Genomic DNA, 24,142 nt, shown 5'->3' on the forward strand with positions numbered 1-24,142 from the left:
AGGCTATAGTGACTTGCCTAGGGTTACCCAGCTAGTAAGTGTCTTAGGCCAGATCTGAACTCAGGAAGACAGCCTTCCTGATTCCAGGCCCAGCACTCTATCCATTATACCACCTAGTTGCCCACCACATACCTTGAGTCCCAATTAATGAGTCAGTGCTGGAAATTGAACACAGGTCTCTTGATCCAAAGTACAGCAGTTTTTTATTTTAAATACAGCATAGTTATTCTTCTATCTTCAGTTGTCAGGTTCAATCTAAAGAGGGCTGGGCTCTCTGTTGTACTGAACTTTTAACATATCTATCTGGTAGATAAGCTAAGCCTCTGCTGAGCTTTATTATAGAAATAAAAAAAATCACAGGATAGGAAGTTCCCCAAAAAAGGAGACTACCCTAATACCCATACATCTTTCCCCAGGACCCCTCAAACTCTGCCTGGCACATACTAGGCATAAGGGCTCGTTGCTTGGCTGATGGCCAATGTCATAATCAGAGTCCTGTTAAAAACCATCCTAAGTTTTCAAAGGTTTAAAATAGTTATAGTAGAATCACAGAACTTTGAAGTTTTCATTTTGTTATGACACTCACTTTTTCATTTATGCATTTTAGCTAAAATTGTATTTCAAATATATGTTTTATTTATTAAAAAGAACCAAGTAGAAGTTGAATTCTGGCTTGTATAAAAATATGCTTGTTGGGCAGCTAGGTGGCACAGTGGATAGAGCACCAGCACTGGAGTCAGGAGAACCTCAGTTCAAATCCAGCCTCAGACCAGACACTTGACACTTGCTAGCTGTGAGATCCTGGACAAGTCACTTAACTCCAATTGCCTTAAAAAAAAATGCTTGTTCTCTACTTACATAGAGTATACAGACCTATTATAATCCAACCATTAAGCCAATTAGGTGTCCCCTGGCAGCCAGATACAGTGGTATGAGTACTACACGCAGAACAGGAAACCTGGGCTTAGTCCTAGCTCTCTCACTGATTAGCTATATGACCTTACTTACCTCCTTCTAATAAGCAGGCATTTTGTATTTACTTCTGTTCATGCTATTTTCCCCTAGTTGAAATAAACTCCTTGAAAGCAGAGACTGTCTTCATTTTTCTTTGTATCTTCTGCATCTAACCCAGAGGAAAGCACGTGGCTCAGTGGACATAGCACTGGGCCTGGTCAGGTCAGGAAGACCTGACTTCAAATCTGCTTCAGACATTTAATAGCTGTATGACCCTGAGCGAGTCACTTAGTTCTTCTGTCTGCTCAGTTTTCTCATCTGTAAAATGGGGATAATAATAGCACTTACCTCAAAGACTTGTGAGGATCAAAGGAGTAACATATGTATAGCATTTTGCACATTTTAAAGCACTATGTAAATGCTAGCTATTATTATTATTATTACTATGAAAATACATACAAAGTAAATACTAAGTGATTTCCAAAGGGAAGGGTACAAGCAACTGGAGGAACAGGATAGGGTTCAACTAGGAAGGGGCATTTGAGTTGGACCTTAAAGAAATGTAGAGGTTCTACCAAGCAGAGGAAGGGAAGACGGTGGCTAGCCTTTGCAAAGACACATGGAGGGGAGGAGAACAGCAAGCAGGCCTGTTTGATTGCATTATAGAATACAGGAAGAAGAGTGATGCATAATAAGCTGAATAGGAGGCTGGAGCACTCTGCAGCTAAATTACCAGGGTTCAGGGGCAGCTAGGTGGCACAGTGGATAGAGCCCTGACCCTGGAGTCAGGAGGACCTGAGTTTAAATCTGGCCTCAGACACCTGACACTTACTAGCTGTGTGACTCTTGGCAAGTCACTTAACCCTAATTGCCTCACCAAACAAAATAAATAAATGAATAACCAGGGTTCAAATCACTATTCTAAAGGCTTTTCTGCCTGTTTGACTGTGGGTAATTGACTTCATTTAAATGGGCCTCAGTTTCCTCATCTATAAAATGAGGGAGTTGGACTAGGTGGCTTCCTGGGACCCTTCCAGGTCTGCATCTATGTTCTTAGGAAATTCAAGAGGTTTTATATTTTATATTAAAGGCAACCGGAAGGCATTTGGGCTTTATGACACAGTTAGACCTGTGATCTGAGAATATTAAATTAGAAAGTATACAGGGCAGCCGTTCTCAAACTCTTGGATTTCAGGACCCCTTAAACTCTTTAAAATTATTGGGGACTCCACTAAAGAGCTTTTATTTAGATGAGTCATATCAGTTAATATTTTCCATACTAGAAACTGAAACATCTTGGTATTATTGTGAAAAGAGTTTTGGACCCCCTGAGAGGGTCTTAGAGAACCTTCCCCCCGCCAGGGTCTCTAGGGACCACCATAATTTGAGAACCATGGATGGAGAGAATGTATCAGAGAGAGAGAGAAGATACTAGAAAGAGAGATATTGTGACAATAATCCAGGGGAGAGACGGTAGGTCCAGCCCTCTAATGACTTGACTATACTACCTCAAGTGGAACTTTAGAAGAGTCTTTTTTAATTTTCTTATTAAATAGATTTTTATATTTTTTGTTTTTGTATCACCTAGATTTCCCTTTCTTCTCTCCCAAAGAACCATTTCTTATTAGAAAGAATTTTTTGTTAGAAAAAAAGAGGAAGAAAAAATTCAGCAAAATCCATCATTACATTGAAAAACTCCGATCTTATATATAATGTTTCACACTCATGGATCCCCCATGTCTTCAAAGAAGAGCAGAGATTGGACGCATCATTTAACTTCTCTGAGGCTCACTTACCTTATCTTTAAAATGAGATGTTTGAATTCATAACATCTAAGGTCTCTTCTGGCTCTAAATCCTATAATACTGAGATCCAATGGCAAGAAACTTACTGAACCCATCTCCTTGTGTCTTCATTCCACCAGTGCATAATTACCTTCTTATGTCCTTTCCAGGGGCCAGGAATAGCCAGTCTGACCCTGGCTAATAGTTTGATTCAACTAATAATCCAAGAAGACAGTAGGTAACCACAGAGACAAGTGGTACAACAGGAAAGCCCCAAAGTTTCAGTTACCCTGCCACACGAACCTCCAAAATGAAGCCAAACCATCACCACCACCACCTTCTTTCCCCTCCCTGACCTCACAAGAAGACATGATTCTGGGCTCGGGGTCTGGGTAGAAGGACGCAGGTATTTCCTGGACTCATTTCTGGTCTCAGTGGGCTGCCTCCCTGACTCTGTGGTGAAGCCACAGGCATACCCTAAAACCATAGAGACCTTTCTCTAGCATTTATACTTAAATACTCTCTTCAGGCAAAACAGAGGGGGGGAAAGTGAATCTCTACTCCATTTTCACAATGTGGAAGCAAAGGAGGCATAATAAACAGGGGAAATCACTCCAGCCCTAGATTTTTGGAAACCGCCCGATATGAGAGGCCACTCACTACAAGAGGGGCAGCAGTCAAAACGTGTGTTCCCAATAAATACAATAGCATTCTCATGCAGCTCCACGACCCTGTCCCCACCCCCAAATCCATCCCCATACACATCCACCCAAACCTTCCCATCCTAACTGGCTCTAAGGCTAAGCTACTTTGTTACTCTTTTGTGACATCCTTTTGTGTTACCTCTGCCCTCTTACCTCTACCCTACACAAGATTCCAGATGTTTCTGTACTAAATTCTATTAATGCAAGTTGAATTAGATTTTAGCTTCTTAAAAATGCTAGCAGGAGGTAGCAGGGGTGGGGAACCTGAGGCCTTGAGGCCACGTGTGGCCTTCTAGATCCTTAAGTGAGGCCTTCTGACTGAATCCAAATTTTTTTGATTCTGTAAGGCCACATTTAAGGATCTAGAAGGCCACACGTGGCCTCAAGGCCGCAGGTTCCCCACTCCTGGGTAAGGGTAAGTAGGGAGTGGGAAGATTTCGTGTCCCACAAGTGTTACTGACCCAGGCCCCAATCTCCTAGATCCCCACTTAAGGCACAGTTCAATTCAAATGATTTTACTTAAGCTGAAAATGTTGTTGTTTTTAGGAAGTTTTAAAAGTTTCTACAAAAGAAGCAATCTTTTTTTTTCCAAATAAATGTTACTGCCATCTCAAACACTGAGCTACACTGAAAATAATAACGACAATAACATGAATTCCCATTTGATTATATAGCACTTCAATTTTCACAAAGTACTTGTCTCACAACAGTCCTCTAAATGATCTCCAAGTTTTATGATCATAGAGCTACAGCATTAAGCAGCCTAGTCCAATCCCCTCATTTTACAGATAAGGAAACTGAGGTCCAGGGAGGTTAAAGCGATTTGCCCAAAGTCACAGTGCAGGAAGTGAGCAGGAAGAGGTGGATTTGACCCAGAGCTGGTGTTTCATCCTTTGCCCCATACCACCCTGCCTCTTTTCTTCTAGGAGAGTCAGTCGGCACCTGCATATGGCACACATCCCCAAACTCACAAAATATCAAACTTACGTCCTAATTCATAGAAGAATTCTTCTTCTCCAGCCAAATCCGAGATGCTGGTTGTGTACTAGGATCACCATCTTCCAGAGAGGGAGACTGAGCATCAGAGAAATGGACCGACTTGTGCAAGGTCTCACAGCTAGTGAGAGTCTGGGCTAAGCTTCAAGCCTTCTCTTCTTACCCCAAGTCCAGGGTTCTTCCGCTCTGCCATCATTATACCTCTCTAGAACCCTAACAACTGACATTACGTCCCTGTGGATGCCTACATGCTCCGTTAAGCATGAAGCTACTTCAGCAACCTTTGTTTTTCTGAGTTATTGCAATGTGATGGACTGTTCCATTTTCTCTGGCTTCGCTCTTTATTGATGGGACCTTGCAACATACTGTTATGTCTTAAAATAGGGATAATTTGATAAAGACCAATGTTGGGTTTGTAAATACAGTTAAAATTTTACCACTGTCAAGAAAACTAATAAAATCTATTTTTAAGTTTACCACTGGAAAGGGGAGTCAGTCAACAGGCGTGTATAAAGCATTTCTGTGAGCTAGGCATTGTCCTAAGTGTCAGGGATGCAAACAAAAACAGAATATAGCTTGAGGAGCTCACATTCTAATGGGGGAGACAACATTCAAACAACTAGGGACGCACAAGAGAGATACATTCAGATGCATACACATATATGTCTATGTAGATATGTAGTGTAAATGGGAGATGTTATCTTAAAGGGAACCACAGTGGTGGGCGGAAGGGGTCCTGGAAAAAAATCTTCTGTAGAAGGTGTGATTTGAGCTGAATCTTAAGCCAGGGAAGGCAGGAGACAGAGATGAAGAGGGACAGCATTCCAAGCATGGAGGAAAGTAGTGAAAGGCATAAAGTTAGAACATGGAGTGTCATGGGAAGAATTTCAAGAAGGTCAGTGCTGCTGGATGTGAAGGGGAATAAAGTATAAGAAGACTGGAAAGGTAGGAAGGGCTTTAAAAGCCAAATGGATGATTTTTTTCCCTTTATCATGAAGGTAATAGGGAGCCATTTGTATTCAGTAGAGAGGATGATATGGTTAGACCTGCTCTTCAGGAAAAGCCCTTTGACAGAACAGTAGATAGAAAGCATTAAAAAGCATTATATATACATTCCCAATTACTACTCTTTAGACATAGTCTGGCCATCTCAAACAAACTTTTGAGAGGCTGTGTCAGCAAAATAAGTTCTGGTCATGTTGTCAGTGGTGGTACGATGGTCACTGCCAATGAAGTTGTCACGTATGCAACTAGGACAGGATACTCACACATAAAATAAACACAAATCCTTTTGCACATATACTAAAGCTCAGTCAAACCTGAGACAGATACAGAAGACAAAGTACATGAGACACTGGGAAGAAAAACTCATTTCTCACCCAAACACACACACACACACACACACACACACACACACACACACACACACAACTTTCCAAAAAAATCTCACCTGAAAAAATTGACTTGTTAGTTAGCCAGGCAAATCCAGGCAATATCTACATAGTAACACCCTAGTAAATACCCTGAAGAATGAGTGTTTGCAAAGTGATATCAAACCACACTAGCTGAGAAGTGTACAAAATGAACAGCCTCTTTCTAACGGACATCAGCATAGAGGTGCACGCTGTGCAACATCCCGGATGCCTTGCGGTTACTACTGTACTGTGGCACATGTCGCCTTCTTGTTCTGTGGCTGATGAGCACCTTTGATAGAGAGCTGGTTTTATGTCTTTTGAAAGAAGCTTGTTTGAAGACAGAGCATGTTGACTGCAGAAATTATGCAAACTTTGTGGGCTTATAAGCAGTTAATTTTGAAATCCCCAAATAGTCCAAATGACAGGTCAGCACCTTATGGGCACTTGCACATTAACATTTCTTTTCTAACAGTTGGGATGTGGCTGCTGTTGTTGTTTTAAACTTGGATGGGGGACAGGAGGAGGTTTGCCAAAGAAGACAAATCATGGCAAAAGAGTTGGTAAATTAGAAAACTATATTAAATGAAAGAGACAAAAGAATAAAGGGAATAAAATGAAGGAAAGAGATGAAAGAGACACATTTTAAAGCAAACTATTAATTTTTCTTATGTCATCATGATAAATAGGTTTTTATGGACAGTTGTTTCCCTGTTTTTCATCCTGCTATTAAGAATAGCAGGTGAGTGATTATATCTTGTATCATAATCCAGTTTTGATTTTGAATAATTAGCTCCTGATGAGAGGATAAAAATACCAAAAACCTAGATAATAATAGCTAACATTTATGTATCACTTAAAGGTTTGCCAAACACTTTACAAAAGTTATCGCATTTAATCTTCACAACAACCCTGAGAAGTAGGTGCTATTATTATCCCCATTTTACAACTTTGGAAATTGTGTCATATAGCAGATAAGTGACTTGCTAATAAGTTACTCAGCTAATAAGGTGTCTGAGGTGGGATTTGAAGTCAAGTCTTCCTGACTCTAGGTCCATCCCTCTATCTATTGTCACACTACCTGCCTAAGAGCAGTGCAGGAGTTAGCTTAGGAAATTTCCTGCTCTAACCCTATTAACCCCATTTACTGACAGATCTTATGCTAAGGTTGAGACTACTACAGGCCATGTCTTGAGTCTCTTTCCCTTAAAACTGAAAGTGACATTCAATGTTGACCAATATCATGTAAGTTCCTTAAAGACAGGAATGGTTTCATTTTTTTTCTTTGCATCCCCAGCAGTAGCTGGTACATATGGTGTTCCAAATGTCTTAGTTCAGTTTTAAGCTACAAACTCTTAACCCATCGATACCTGTAGCAAAATTACCCTGATTTTTTTTAGGACTGGTCAGAAAACAAATGATAAGAGCAACAAGCTATTTGGGCCTAATGCACAAAGAAAATGTGAGAATCCAAGCACCAGACACATTTACCCTGGATTTAGAGATTAATTAATTATTTTAATAAAGTAACCAATCATACAAGATCTTAATGCTCAAAAGAAAAAAAATGAAACAAAGCAGCAGATATAGAATTTATTTTGGATTGCTCTCTACTTCTTTGCCAATGAACAATATTCTACAATTCAGGAATTCTTAATCTCTTTTGTGCCATGAGCCCCTTTCTCAGAATATTTTTAAATGCATAAAACACATAGGATAACAAAGGAAACCAATTATATTGAAATATAGGCATCAAAAAAATTTTTTTAAAGCACACAGAGGGCCAAGTTAAGAACCCTGGTGATCATCTAATGTCTTTGTGCAATTCAATTCAATTTTATTAAGCACCATCTGTGTCCCAGGAAGGCCCAGTGCTTGACTCACTATAATGACTTGACTATAACGAATTTGCGTTATGCTGGTACATTTTTAATTCCTTAATTCCTTAATGTCAGACATGATATATAGCACCTCCGTAGTAGCTTGGAAAACGTTTGGCTTGTAAATAGGTTTGTTAATCTGGAAAAGTGAAGGACAGCAGTCAGTGAAAGAGAAGAGCTTGGGTAATTTGTAGACTATTTGAAGAATGGTTCAATTAAACAATGAGGTACTGTTACCAATCCTTGCAACACAGTACATGGGTATATTGAGTGTATCAGGTACAGCTGTTGCCCAAGCAGCCCCTAGACACCGAGGATTCTCCTCTACCCCCTTTAAAAAACAGTAATGGTCTCCATTATCCTATGCCTTTCACTAATAGTATGCAGATTTGGGTTGTTTTTATGTTTTGTTTTTGTTTTTGTTTTTCCTGAACTTTTGGCTTGGGACTCCAAATTTAAACTTGTTAACTAACACAGGTGGAAGAAATGATTTCTTTGTTGACTACAAAAAATAAAGGAAACTTTAAAAAATGATACAGATGGGTGCAGAATGTGGTTTGTGCTCAACAGCCCAGGAATATTTGACCATAACCAAGAATTGAATGTATTCTATCTTTTGGAACACTTGTGTGAGATGTAGGTGAGTGGCCTCAAGGTCTCTTACCACATCAAAAGGGTATTAAAAATCTTTAATAATTAGCCTTGGTAATAAAGAACAAAGATGTAATTATCCCTGATCTAGACTCAAGGAGCACCAGGCAGGCTGTATGCATAGCAGGTACTCAATAAATATCTGTTGAATGATACTGGCTCTCTGGCAGTTGTTCATACATAACACTCCTCTATCTTTGTATACATAATCCTATGTCTTGTATTTTGTGCATGACTTTATGCCTGGCATGAAGTCCTTCCCCCTCACCCACTCCTGGCTCTTGGAATCCCTTGTTTTCTTTGAAACCACTCAAGTCATTCTGTATAGGAAGCCTTTCTTAATGCCTCTCGTTACCGGTGCCCTCCCTCCCAAAATTTTACCTTGCATTTATTTTGTATATGCTTGTTTATGTTGCCTCCTCTGCTAAAATGTAAGCTCATTCAGCGTAGGGAGAGTTTTATTTTGGTCTCTTCATCCACTGTGTAACTATCACAGTGTAAGTGATTAAGACATACCTGTTGATTAAGAACCCAAAAGTAAACACAAGTTAGTGTGTTATGATGAAGAGAGTGCTGGACTAGTCAGGATCCCTGCAGTTCTTATCTCTATGCTGTGATTCTCTGGGCCTCAGTTTCCCCATTCTGACTATAAAGGTGCTGGACTACAGGCTTTTCCAGTTCTATTACTATGAAAACCTGAATTATGTACTCTGCATTATGTTTTCCCTTGAGGTTTCCCCTTTAAAATAAGGAAGACATAGTTAAAGGTATGGGGAAGAATTATTTCAGCGACACGATCTTTCCCTGCCACTACTACCTTTTGCAACATTCATTTTTCTTCAAGGTTTTCACTGTCTTTTATCGATAAAGAGTTAATAAAGCCAACCAATGGCAAAGCACCTTGGAATTTAACTCTTCCTCAGTTGGAATTTCTTCCTCGTGGTCTTGAAAATGACTGGTTCAAGAAAAACATTATTTAAGTAAGGCATTGGAGCTAAAAGATTGGCAGAGAAAAGAAACATTATGCAATCATAGCATTTATTTTAGCTGGAGGGAACTTAGTAATCCTGTGGTCCAATATTTGTATTTTACAGTTGTTAGAAAATGAGACCAGAGGAGATCAGTACCATGAAAGGAGAACTAGACTGGAGAATCCCAATTTAAAGCTAGCCTCTGATTTTAATTGTGTAACTGTGAGCAAGTCATTTAACCTCTGTGAGTCTCAGTTTCCTCATCTGTGAAATGGGGATATCACTTACCCCGCAGGGTTGCAGTGAATAAATGAGCTCATGCAAAATGTTTTGCCAATCTTAAAGTGCAAGAGAAATTATTATTATTGTTGTTGTTATTTATCCAAAAGCAACATAGCTAGGTAGGAGCAGATCAAGACCTAGATAGAAATTTCCTCACTCAGTCCAATGATCTTTCTACTAGAGCAGACTGTTTTTTCCTACTGACTGGAAAGAAAAAAACTACATTTGGGACTTCCTTTCAGATTTAAGGCTTAAGGAGGGGAGAATCTTTGTCTTAAGTTTCCTTCCTATGCCCTAGCCCAAGTCAGAAGAAGTGTAAAGACAGAAACAAAGAAGGTGAGAGCTGAGAGGAATGAGGCAGGGAATGGGGTGGCTGATTAGCTCTCCCCTCCTCCACCACACCCAATGGCAAGGAGCTTCCCAAGGTCTTTAATTTAAACCTCTCTGTGCCTTGGCAAGAACAAAGTTCTTCTGATGGCACAAAAGTTGCTTCAGGGGGCAGGGAGCAGGAGAATTGGGAATACCTGCAACAAATAAACTATTACTTGGAAACAGAAGTGTTCATTTGTTCTCTTCTATCAGAAATAAGCCTCTGTGTAATACTTTGTTATTTGCAAAGTTCCATAGCCACTTCATTAATTAGTCATCATTTTGATACTATAAAGATTTTAAAAGATAATTTTGATAAAATGATTTAGAAAAATTTAGATAAACAGATAAAGGATGATAAAAGATAGAAAAATGACTTTAATGATAAATGCATTTAATAGCCCTAGTCCCACTTAGTTTAGGAGACAGGGTTCAACCTGACAAGCCCAGATTCTTTCCTGCCTTCTCCTGCGTCTGATGACTCATGCATTGTCTCAGAAGCCATGCTACTTCTAAGACATCCTCTCCCTAGTTAACATTCTGTTGTTTATTATGCACCTATTTTATCATCCTCTTTTGTGATTCTGAAGATGCCTGTGAACAATAATGATTGTTTCAAAATGAAAAAAAAAAGTAGGATGAAAAGCAGCAGGATAGGAGGCAAGGGAGGAAAAAAGAACTGCCAGGAGAAGGGAGGAAAGAAGCTGCTGCGTGGGAAGAGATGGGAGGAGAAAGAGAGAGCCTGACTGAACAGAAAAGCCAAGGTCTAAGGGTAAATGAGACAGAAAATTGAAGTCTTGTTCTGCCCCCAGTGAACACTCCATTTCAGGTCTGTTTTGGTTTTTTTTTTCCTTCTGAAAGCTTTTTGGCAATTTTTATAGACTGGAATAGAAAATGGCAAAGGTACAGAAGGTGAAGCCCTGTGCCCCCCCCCCCTTAATTATTTAGCAGTCAAGACCCTGCTGTTAGCAAATTCTATTTTTTAAGACATCTAACTAGCCCAGAACATGCCAGGTGGCAACTGTCCACTGGCCTCTCTCACTGCAGCTCCATGAAGTCCCATGCACATAACTGAATGAAAACATTCTTCAAATCCTGCCCCATGACCACAAGGCACCAGATTTCAGTTGGGTGGGGTGCTGGAAACATCACTACTAGATGGGACAAGGAATAGGAAAAGCAGATCTCGGCTAACAGGCTTACTGTTGTTTTCCAGTCCAAGCAACAAACTGTCTTCTTATTCAAACGTACCACCAACTTCTTTATCCATAGGACAAGCCTCTTTTCCAAAATGTTTTCCATTTAACTCATCTGTTTTCTTCTCATTGAACAGACGTTTCAATGCCACTACAAATTTAGAATAAACTAGTTGTAGTTGCTGTTTTTATTTCAAAATTATGGAGAACAATTGAGTATCAACTTAGCCTTTTTCATTTAAAAAAAATGCTGATGACCATGAGCCTAGGAAAAGGGGATGGATGGGTAGTGTTAACAACTTGGCACACCCCTTCCTGTCAGACCAAACAAGAAGACTGGCAGCTTACTGACACATCTGCCTGAATAATCAAGCACAAATCAAGGAGGAGGGGGTACTGGTAGCATTAGACAAGGTAAATGCTACTAAAATTTTATCATTTAATTTTAAAAATTGCTTTTAAAGATAAAAGGAAAATGAAATGTGGTCATTTCAAACTTCACATTTGTTCTTCAAAACTTCCACAAGCCTGAAGCATCTCTGTCGTTCCCTGTCTTTCTGTCTCTGTCTCTTTCTCTCTGCCATATACACATAACTGACCCAGACGGGCACATGCAGGATAAGCATCGGTGCGGGCTCGCACATGCGAGCACTCGCGCGCACTCGTGAGCGTGCACACACACACATGCACACACGCCCAAGTTCAGTGTTGAATAAGACAGGCTGCTAAAAAGTGAGATGCACTTGAGAGTTAAGTGTGAAAATGCAACCAAATCCCGTCCATATTGTATTCACTGTTGCCCACACCAGCCTATTGCTTATGTAAGGCCTGAGGTGTCTCTTCCTAAAATGTTCAGAACAAGTGATGGTGCTTTTGGACTGTCAGCTCGTTTTGTTTACCATTCCAATATCCATAGTCTACCCCCTGCTAAAGACACAGGGAATGGCACCATACTATTCTTAATGTGGCATTTTAACTTGCTTTGTAAAATCATATAAACTCACTGCACCGAGCATTACCAAAAAGAAATCTTAGTTCAGACGGCAAAGGACACAAAAGACCCAGTTCTTAAGGCGCCCTACTTCAAAATACTCTGTGCTTCAAACCTAATGGAACAGGCCAGGAGAAATTAATGTCAACACTGTCATGCAGCTGAAATGAGTAGAATTCACCTTAATCCCTTGAGACATTACACATTAAGTTTTTCACATTTTTTTTTTACTATTCACTATTTTCTGCACCTGGCTTTGCAAATAATTAGCTCCAGAGGGCATTAGGCAGCTGAGGGTAGAGAAAGGAACTACATCTTTCACATAAAGGAAAACAAACTCCTTTGTCCCTCAGTGCCTAAGTACAACAGGGACACACTTATCAGTATAACAAAAGGCAATCCATAATGAAGTCTAAATTAATATGAAAGGTAGTCAGCAAGCAGGTTTCATTTACTAGATAAAGTCATGCTACAAAGGGGTATTTTAGTGGGTGGTGGCTATGCCTGGAGGTTGTTGACAATTTATTCATTCAAATACCTAAGATGCAACAGGAAAGGGGGATTCAGAAATGGCTATGGGGGAAAGGGGGTGGGGAGAGGAAAAAGGGAATACAATTAAAAGGAATAGAGACTGCATTAGGTTACCGGAAAGCAGCCATGTTCAAAGAGTCCTGTCCGTGGTTAAATTATATATTATTTTAAATCTTAACAAAAATACTTCACAAACAATATCTTTGACACAATACAAGACATGAAAGCAATAAAATCAAGATTTCAGTGTGTTTTGAGGGCTAGGAAGGGGGATAGTCTTTATTAATTTTTTTCCTTTTTATTCCATTTTCTTTGATTTATTATTTTATTTAAAAGATAGCTTAACAGCAGTTCATGTGAAAAACACAAAAGGAACCTAAGTAAATAGTAATAATTAAATTTCAGATGCAAAAGCCTAAACCTGAGTACATGTCAATTTTTCTGCCTTTAACAAACAGGACAATCTATATCTCAAACATGATTAAACTGCAAGGAGCACAACAAACAGTTGTCATACTGCATTACCAGATTTTTCAATGCTTTCTGTTCCATCAACAGAACGCCTACCAACTGCAAAAAATACCCACTGCCAAGGCTCCATGAGGCAATTACATAAAATGCTGAAGAATTACTGAATTGGAAATTATCAAAGTATAAAACCAGCTTATCCCCAAGGAAAAGGGAGGTTTCATTTGTGTTGATTTTGTTTTGCAGTGGCAAGCACATTGCAAGGTATGTGCTGACCTCTAGAAATTTAACGAAGCCCAAGATTGCATTCTATTTGAATTCTTTTTTTACATCCTCTTATATGTTACTCAGTATAAATAGGCTTCTTCTTCTCAAATTTAATATGCGTGAATGTTCCTGTTGTTTTCATGATATAAAATTGCCAAATAAGCTCCAAAATTATTTTAAATCAGTGCAATCTTGGATTAACTCCCCCCTCCCCAGAAAGAAAAGTTGATGGTGGGGGTACTAGTTGTACTATAACACCCTGAGTTTCCTTATTCACAAATGAAGATACATCAATGAGATACACTTAAGAGTTATAAGTTCCTTCTCCTCAAAATCCCCTCTCTCTCTCCAACAAAAAGGCATATATTTTCATCTGAATGGTAAGCCTACAAAGTTTTTAGAACAAAATCAAATTTTAAAAAAAGACAAAATAAATCATGCAAACCTGCCTGCATTTTCTATATCCATTCCATATCCATTAGAATCAAAGCTTTTGTTTACTCACATGCTGGATACAATGGAAAAGTTCAAAGAAATCTGCTCCCAAAGAACAAAGTGATTACATCTACCGGAGTCTGTTGGGAAATGAGTAACACACACTTTCTCGCTTGCTCTCATCCCTGTGCAATGAAATAATCCCAAACTGTCTGTTCTCCCAAGTTACAATCACAAGGACTTCCTAGCGCCACCAATCTTGTCTTCGCAAAGCAGGAGCAGTGATTCCAGAGTAGGTTCACCCCCATCCTTCTGAATTTGCAACTTGGGCTCTGATGCCCATCTACAGAAATACACCAACTTATAGAACATAAGTATACGCAGGAATCACAGAAGGCTATGTCTTCAGGGTTGCCTGAAAAAACTAGTAGAAAGCTAAAAACAAGAACTATTTTGGTCCCTATAAATCTCTTAACTATTTAACACATTATATTCCCAGAATAAGTGAAGAAAGTCTTCCACTTACTCAACCTCCCCACCACCACCAAAAAAAAAAAGTGATTGCTTATTCTTTTTCAAACTCCAAACTATTACAACATTATATGTAAATTGTTAACAATTTTTTTTTATCCCACTCATGCTGGAGATGCTGACAGGGTCATACAAAAAGCAGTGACATTAATAGGTACCCTTGAGGAGAAAGAAGGCAATCAATTATGAATCATTGGCAGAAATTGTGGGGCTGTCAAAAGCCCCAGTTACAGCTGTGTTTCATCAAATCAAACTGCATTTAATTTCCAAGTGAAATTATTCCTGTTTCTGATGTCTAGGGTACTTGTTTGTGAAATCTAACAAAATAGACCGCATTATACTAGACTCTAATCAGATAAGAAATTATTCACACCAGAGAAGAAAAGTGGAAGCATGAAGGAAAACCTTGGAAATAAATGTCTTTTCCTTTCTAAGTTGGAAGCTCCAGGCTCTGATTTTAGACCTCACCTATTTGGACTAAGACTACCAACCCACAACTATATAGTGCTTTAAGATTTACAAAGTACTTTCAACCACCACCAGTGAGGTGGGTGGTACAAATATCTTTATTTCCATTTTGTAGATAAGGAAACTACTATGAGATAGGTAAGCACCTATCCCAAGGTTACCCTGGATCAAGAACTGAATCTTCTGACTCCAAGGTTGGATATTCTTTTTTAAAGACATATTTGCGCATATATGATAACAATTTCCAAATTAACACCTTTTTAAAAATACATACTTACTGTTTCTAGTTTTGACTTAGTGTCACTTTTAAAAAAAACTATTAAGAAGAATAGTAAAATTATAAACATTCCTCCCTGTGAGCCCATCAAAATGGGCATTTTCTCCTCCATCCAGTATAAATCCTGATCACTATCAATACTTGTAAGGGTTCAACACTTCTCCCATCACTTTCCCCAGGATCCTTTAATACTATTTCTGTGAACCAATTTCAGAACTTGCATAATAGTGAAAATGGAAACATTTTAAAAGAAATTCTAAGGAAGTACTATCTATATTAACTAGCAAATTGTTCCTCAGAGATTTAAGTGCTGGTAGAAGAGGTCATGAGGATTAAATAACTTGCCAGCACATTCTCAACATGAAATTACTACTTTTAGCAATTTCACCAATGAAAAGCTCAGATGGCCCCAAAGAACCATTATTTTTATTCTTTCCTTTTAAATATCTAGCTACATAGGGCCTAATAACCTATTTCTAAAATGTTTTGATTGGCATGGTACTTCTATTTCAAAATTGCTTCAAAATCTTAAACTTTCATATGTTTATTATAATGAATCCTAAAATAAAATAAGATTTGAAGAAAAAAATTAATATTCCCTTTGTGGAAACTGAAAAGCACAACTCAACCAGGTTACAAAATGAAGGAAGTCACTAACACATACATACACACAAAGACACATCACTTACTTCCAATATTTAACTCAACTTTATACTTGTAATTATATATTAAAAAAAATCAATCCATAAAAACCCACCTGATTTGTCTGTTATAAAGCCTAGGATTCTGTGCCATAAGCTCTAGGAGCTTTACTTTTGAAAAAAAGTAAAAATCAGTTTCAATATTGAGTCTGCTCTGGATAGGATATTTATAAGAGTAAGAACATAGTAGTAGAGACTGAAAATACTAATAGGCTACTGTTTAAAAGAATCAGATTCCTGGGAAAGGTGAATAGTACAGAGGTCAGTTCCAGAACATCAGCAATCAGGGCATTTAGATATTCATCTTTTGGCCTGACCCACATTTACTAGGGGAAAGAGGGATAAGGCAAAAGGAGGGTAATAGGAAAGGGAAGGGTAGCCCTAACCTCTGATTCTGCCATGCTAAAATTGTTGCATTGCATGCAGACACATATCTTCAAACTTTCCCCTATGGTCTGAAATCATAGGAATTGATCCCTAAGCAGAGGTGATGGTGTCTGTCTTTTCATTTCTCTATGGAAGGAAGGAATAAAATTCAGATATACATGTGTGTGTGTATATATATATTATATATATATATATATATATATATATATTATATATATATATATATATATATGTATATATATATATATATATATATACACACACACACACACACACATATATATACACATGTATATATATACTCACACATGTATATGCACGTGTATATATACACATATATGTATGTATGTGTATATATATACATATATACACATATATATGTATGTATGTGTATATACACATATATATGTGCATATATACACATATATATGTATGTATGTGTATGTATATATATATAAGGTTTTTTTTGTATACACCTCTCAACAACTTCACCTTCCTGGATAGCAAGCTTCTACCTTAATGCTAATCTTAGCAGCTCATTTATGCTAGAAATGAAGGAACAGAGGTGAAAGATAATGAACAGATGAGGTTAATGAGGATCCTAGTTGTTCCTCAACTATAAAAATGCCATTTCATTCATTAGACAAAATCAATAAAGCAAATAATCAGCATATAGAAGGCTCTCATTTTTGCCCTTATTCAGAAAAAGCTAAAAGTTAAATTTAGCCCAAGTCTGGCATCTGCTTTCCTGTCAATATGAAGCATTTTGGTATCTTACCCTGAATGTATGTTCGGTTTTCTCCCTGTGGGGAACTTGGTCCAAGGTACCATCAGTTTGGCTTCTTTTCAAACCAGCTGTAACATCAGGCACATTGCTGAAGTCTGGATTTGAAAACAACAAACACGAATACTTAGCATGGTCATTTTCTGGTAAAAGTACATGGCAAATTTAAAGGGCCACATAAGGAAAAAGGAGGAAGACAGATCAGTTGGGTTTTTATGGATTGATCTTTTTTTAACATGGAGACTCAGGTTGTTAATAACAGTAAAGTAGGCAAATACACTACCCTGCTCTTCTCCAAACCACATCTCAGCTCTTGCTAACACAACATCCACTACCCTCTTTCTATTATCTTATGTCTTCTATATAGCATCATTTGCATTACCAACTAAAAACGCCAACTGAAACGACATTTAAAATGCCTCCTTATTCTTTCCTTTGGGTTCCTGGTATAATTTTAGACACCTTGACTGAGTCTTAAATCAAACTATAGGCAGTGTCATAATGTACTCTCCTTACCTCATTTCACTGACTAAAGACAAATATCCAAAAAGCTAGATGCAAACCTGGTACCACATGGCAATTTCTCCCAACAAAACAGACTTTGCCCATTCACAGGTGGAATTTAATTTTTCCAAAATTACCAAAGGCTAAAGTAAATTTGATTTGCAATTAAAAGTAAAAAAAAAATGCATTAACATCTCTCTCTAACTTCCAATGTAGAAACTGACACACAAAATTAAGTAGAGCTGTTTCCAGCCTACGATTACACACATCACCCCATTCTTATCACCTCCTTCCATTATTTTTTAAATTTGCAACTCCCTAAACCACTGGAAATAAAATTCTCTTTTAGAAAAAACAGAAAAGGTTTTCCTCCTAACTTTTCCCACCTACAACAACCTGCCCCCTCAAAGGAAAAGCTGCCAAATTATTTCTGCTAAAACCAGAGGTCATAAATCATGCACCTATATGGCTGAGCAGCTGGGTTAGACGTAAGTATCCTGGCTGTAGGAACTGGTATAGGACCAACCAAGTACCATGGAGGCATGGAGGCAAGATACTCTAAGCTAGAGACAAAAGTCCTGTGAGGTTTACAGAACCCAGGAATAGGGAGATGGACATATGACATGGTGGGGGGTTTTTTCTGGGTAACTTAGTCATGAAATGTTGATGTTACGCATCAACTTAACCATACAGTTAAGTACTGGAGGTGATGTAGTCTTCAACCAATATTCTTTTTAAAATTAATTTATTTTGAATTATCAACAATCACTTCCATAAGCTTTTGAATTTTAAATTTTTCTCCCCCTCCCCAAGACAGCACACAATCGGATATAGGTTATACATTTACATTCCTATTAAATGTATTTTCACATTAGTGATGTTGTAAGTAAGAATTAGAACCAACAGGAGGAACCACCAGAAAGAGGAAACAAAATACAACAGAAGAAAAAAAATAGCAAATAGTACGCTTCGATCTGCATTCAAACTCCATAGTTCTTTCTTCTTTGTGGATAGCATTTTCCATCATGAGGCCTTTGGAGATGTCTTAGATCCTTATATTGCTGAGAAAGGATAAGTCTATCAACCTTAGTCATCGCACAATGTGGCTGTTACTGTATTCAACATTTTGTGGGTTCTGTTCACTTCACTCAGCATCAGACCATACAAGTCTTTCCAGGTTTTTCTGAAGTCAGCCTGTTCATCATTTCTTATAGCACAAACAGTATTCCACTACATTCACATACCACAACTTGTTCAGCCATTCCCCAATTGATGGGTAGCCCCTCAATTTCCAATTCTTTGCCACCACAAAAAGAGCTGCTATAAATATTTTTGTACATGTGGGTCCTTTTCTCATTTGTATGATCTCTTTGGGATATAGCCCTAGAAGTGCTATTGCTGGGTCAAAAGGTATGCATATTTTTATAGACCTTTGGGAATAGTTCCAAATTGCTCTTCAAAATGGTTGGATCAGTTCACAACTTCACCAATGATGCAATAGTGTTCCAATTTTCCCACATCTTCTCCAACATTTATCATTTCCCTGTTTTGTCATGTTGGCCAATCTGATAGGTGTGATGTAGTACCGCAGAATTGTTTTGATTTGCATTTCTCTAATTTGTTCAATATCCTTGCTTCAGCTTTTCCCCACCTTTCAGGATTCAGAAAGACAACATAAAGTAGTGACTAGAGAGCTGGCTTCAGAATCAGGAAGACCTGGGTTCAAATCTCTCCTCTGACACATATGGCTTTGTGATCATGGACAACACATTTCATTTCTCAATGAAGTTGCTCTTGGAAACTCTCCAAGACTACAAGTGCCAGCGAAGGTACAGGTTTGCATTGGCAGAGGAAACGTCCTTAGCAGGAGCTCTCTGCACATGGCCAGTCTCCAGCTGATACCCAGCTCTCCCACAAAATGACTGCCCCAAATCCCAAAACCTTTCCAAAGGCAGGAATATGGCTAGGTATGGACCAAAGGGATGCAGTGCATTCAATTTTTGTCCCAAAGAGATGAACCTTCTCTTTGTTCTGAGAAAACAGAATGAAATTTCAAGGGTAAAAAGGGAGGGCATGGGGGTAAAAAGAGATCTAGACAACAGTGAAATATCTCCCATCTTGCAGTCCATGACTTAAGACTCTCAAGGGAATTCCCAAGCAAGCTCTGAAAGAACTAGCCTGGCTACAACCTTAGGAGTCATCATATTTCATACGACCCTACAAACAAAGCTAGTGTTCTCAGAAGCACTAGAGTCACCTTGAACTACTTGGATATTAAATGGATGAAAAGAGGAGACAGTCTGGTAGGCTCTGGGACACCAAGCAACCTTCTAAAATACAGCTTCCATTGTTTTATGTGTACAGTTTCTAGAATGAGGGCAGGCTAGTGAAAAAAAAAAGCAGAGGCTGGTAAAATTATAATACTTATTTACAAAGCTGTTTTAAACAAGCACCAAATTGATATCCTGTCCTGGGTGCTACCAAGCCTATCTATAGCTCCACTTTTGCATTCTGCCCACATCATGAGCAGCAGCTGGCTCAAGTGAGTCAATGCTCCCCAGTTTCCAAGCCAGAAAACTCATTTCAGATCTTATGAACCCATTCTCTTATTGGTGTAAATGCTACAGAATTTATTAGGAAATAACTTTGCATCAATACCGACAAATATTTACTTCACTCCAACAATACTCAGTGGAAGAAAAATGTTCAAAGATGCTAATTCCACCAAGATTTCCACATGTTTTTGGCATCAGTTCTGTGATCTCTATTAGAAATAAATGAGTATATTAAGTAATTTATTCATAGCTTCATAGATTGAAAACTGGAAGGGTCTTTTTAAGTCATCTAGTTTAACATGCTCATTTTACAAATGAGAAATTAAGGCCCATAGAGGTAAAGTTATTCCTTTCAGTACACACCTTAATACTTCCAGTACTTCATTGCTGTGAGTATTCCCACCACTAATGCAAATAAAATTATTCTAATTAAATAGATGGTCTTTTGTCATCTTCTTCATCAACATCATCATCATCTTGCAGACAACCTGATGATAAGTCTCTCTAAACTGAGGCTGGTCTTCATAACAGACAGACAAAAAGTTTGGAATGGTGAAGGCCTATGCATATTTTTCAAAAGAATTCTGGTGAATGGAGAGATAGTTGTAGGACAGAGAGCTAATCTCAAAGACTGAATAACCTGGGTTCGTGTATCACTTTTGACACATCCTGGCTGTGTGACCCTGGACAAATGCCTTCACCTCTGTGCTCCAGGTAACTCTAAGACTATAATTTGCAACTAAAGTGTTGACTGGCATTGGCCTAGGCACAGGTTGAGAACCGGTGGCCTTGAGGCCACGTGTAGCCTTCTAGGTCCTCAAGTGTGACCCTTTGATTGAGGGCCGCACTTGAGGACCTAGAGGGCTACACGCAGCCTCGAAGCTCCAGGTCCCCCACCCCTGGTAGGGAGTTTTCTTATTTGGGAATTCCCAATGTCAATGAAATCACAGGTCCGGTCCCTGTCTCTTTCCTAAGTAAATAGGATGAGAAGAGATTGTTTTTCTCAAGTCCTACTTCCTCCATACAGCCTTCCCTGATTACTTTTGTCTGCAGAAAGCTCACTTTTCTTCAAGTTCCTATGTCATTTCTTTTCTGCATCAGTAATTACTGTCCTTAACACATATGCTACATTATTATTTAACTAGTTTCATATGTTTCTATTTTGTAATGCCATGTGCACCCTCCACTACGAAACTGTTAAATCATTAAGTGTTTGACAACTCCTTTTCTTTCTTCCACAGGGCAGACAGTGGTGTTAACACATTGTCCTCATCCTTTCTTCTTTTCATATGTGCTGGATTAGAATTTTATATATCCAACACAACCTACTAAACAAAATTAAGAATTCAGGGCAGATGATGGATCTATTTCTGTCTGGTGAACAGAGCTTCCCTCCCCACATACCTTTTTCCCGTACGACCAATGTAAAGCAGATCCTCTAGATGAGACCTGACAAAGAAAGGGCAGATCCATACCTATTTTAGCAGAGCAGTGAAGGCAACAGCACTGCCCACGCTATAGTCTTAGGCCCATTACATGTATTCCCTTTCCTCTCCACCCAGGAACCCAGGACCACAGGACCACCAGGGGTAAGACAGTAATCTTCCACTTAGGGCTTATGTAATTGTCCTTAACATTCACTGGCAGTGAACAACCATTTTGGCTGACAATTCGGGGAAAATAGTGCTGAAACTAACAATCTTGAGTTGGAAGAAACGTAGAGGGAAAGTAGTAATTCTGCTGCTTCTCTGAAAGTCAGCATGTCAATTCTTAATCGCATCGATGCACCACTGTCAGCCAAGCAAGCTGGCAACCGCAAATCCGTTACAATTAAAGGGTAAAAAAATCCACGTTAAAGTTACACCAAGGATACAATCTTAAAAATAGAAACATTAGGAATTGCAAAAAGTGCCTCGCCCACACTGCGCATAATCTGAATTCAAAATATACATTCACATCATTGCCAAATTAAATCTTATCTAGTTAATAGGAAAGAGTATGGGATTCTCATCCAAGGATGAAAAAAAAAACACTTTGCCACATCAAGGTATCTAGTTTGGATTTGCTTAGGAGTGTTCTTTGGAAATGAGTACTAGGAGAAGCTGTGAGATGACAGGCAGACTGGAGCATGGGCCTGGATCTCTTGTCAGTCAGTCATCATTCGCACCCCTAGTCCCTCTTTTCTGTCCTTACTTGACATCATTTCTTTGGCAGTAAGCCACCTTTAAGCATGCAGCTAAAAGGACTGGGAATGTGACACAGTTGCTGTGGATACTTAACTGTTTCTGGCCATTCCATAACCCCAATCCCCCTTAACTGCCTCCTCCTTGGGGACTCAGATGATAAAGAAAAAGAGGAGGAAAATAGCTAGAGATATCCTGGGTGTGGAGAACATTCAATTTGGAATCAAATCAGCCTGAGTTTGAACCTAAGCTCTTATCAATTACCAATCATACAATTTTCAGCAATCATACAATTTTATATCTTTGGGCCAATTTTTTTTCATCAATCAAATGGGGATCATCTGATCATTCAATCTCTAATTTGTCACCCAAAGTTGTTGTGATGATTAAATTGAAAAATATAAAGTACTTTATGTATCGAGCAATGTAAAAAAGATAAGTTATTATTATTCCTGCTGTTATTATCATTAACATTCTGTGGATGGCTACCTTAGCTGGCTGAGAAGGGATTCTAGTCATCCAAAGTAACATTTATGACATCTGAAGTCCTTTCAAGTTCTAAAATTTTGATATTATGAAAACTGGTTGTGAGGCTTAGGGGAGGAAAAGGTTCATGTATAGCAACCCTTAGTACCTCCACCAAAGGTCTAGATAGGCATCTGGCAATTAGCAAACAAGGACCCACGATTCAAACCAAAGACATGTTTCTGAGGGAGATTGCCTGAATACACAGCCACAGAAGTTATAAAAGGACTTGGGCTGCAACCCAAAACAGTATAGGAAGTGACAAAAACTCAGGAGGATTATTCATCCAATTTATTAGCACTGTGATTGTAAAGGCTTCAGATGAGGTGTGTTCACAACTTCTGATACAAATCAATTCATTTTGAGAAAAAGACTCATCTTTAAATTTTTCTTATGGATATATGGAGTTTTATTTAGGGAAGGATGAAGAAAAGAGAATCGTAGTTATCTGTTAATAGAACTTGTCATATCTAAGAAGTAAATAGGTAATTGAACTTAAACATAAATTACTACATCAGAAGAACAAATAGAAACCATAACTATGGATACTTTAAATTAATGCATTTGGACTGGCACATCATGCATTCATTATATTTGAAAAGAATTTTTATCACAGGATCAAAACACTTTTAATTATTAAGTCACTAGTCCATCCCACCACCACTACCACCACAGATAGTAAGTATAAAGAGATAATCTATGAAGGTTTGAATTTTTAAAATAGTAATCAAAGAAGTTATATGAATAATAAATGATTTCATTATGTTTGCAGAAGCATAATACATTATGGCATTAGAATTGTGAATATGATATTTAATGGTTTTTTATAACTGTATCATCAAACATAAGGAAGTATCAAAGCAATAACAAAAAAAACCCAACATAGGATTTATTTTTACAGCCCTTGAAGGTTTGCAAAGCACTTTACATAGGTTATCTCATTTGATTTTCAGAACAACCCTGTGAAATTCTTATCCTACTTTTATGGATGAGGAAACTGGAGCTAAGGAAGGTTAAGTGACTTGCAGAGTCACAGGGCTAATAAATGTCTGAGCCAGGATTTGAATTCAGGTCTTCCTAACTCCAAGTCCAGTACTCTATCCATTATTTAATGAAAGCAACAGTAACATAATCTCCTAGATGAAAAATCTGAATTTATTCCTTTTCTGTAATTATCTTTAAAAGGCAAAGAACACAAAGGGAAGATAGTTTCCTGATATATGCAATCCAAACATTTAAACAGATGAGATTCCAAATAGGTAAAATTTAAATTTTTCATTGCAATCCTAAATTCCTTGTTATGCACACACCAAAAATTACCAAATAATTATCTAAA

At 38.3% G+C, this 24,142-nt stretch overlaps 1 protein-coding gene across 1 annotated transcript in view; it reads right to left on the minus strand.

Annotated features, from left to right (window-relative positions):
- The window catches only part of TIAM2 (TIAM Rac1 associated GEF 2), a 298,176-nt gene that overhangs the window by 54,126 nt on the left and 219,908 nt on the right, over positions 1–24,142 (minus strand). The window contains 1 exon segment of the mRNA XM_078155068.1: positions 17,034–17,137. Within this exon segment, the coding sequence (XP_078011194.1) occupies positions 17,034–17,137 (104 nt within the window).

The sequence above is a fragment of the Phascolarctos cinereus genome, unplaced genomic scaffold (genome assembly GCF_003287225.1).
Source record: "Phascolarctos cinereus isolate Bilbo 61053 unplaced genomic scaffold, phaCin_HiC Scaffold_5;HRSCAF=322, whole genome shotgun sequence".
NCBI lineage: Eukaryota > Metazoa > Chordata > Mammalia > Diprotodontia > Phascolarctidae > Phascolarctos > Phascolarctos cinereus.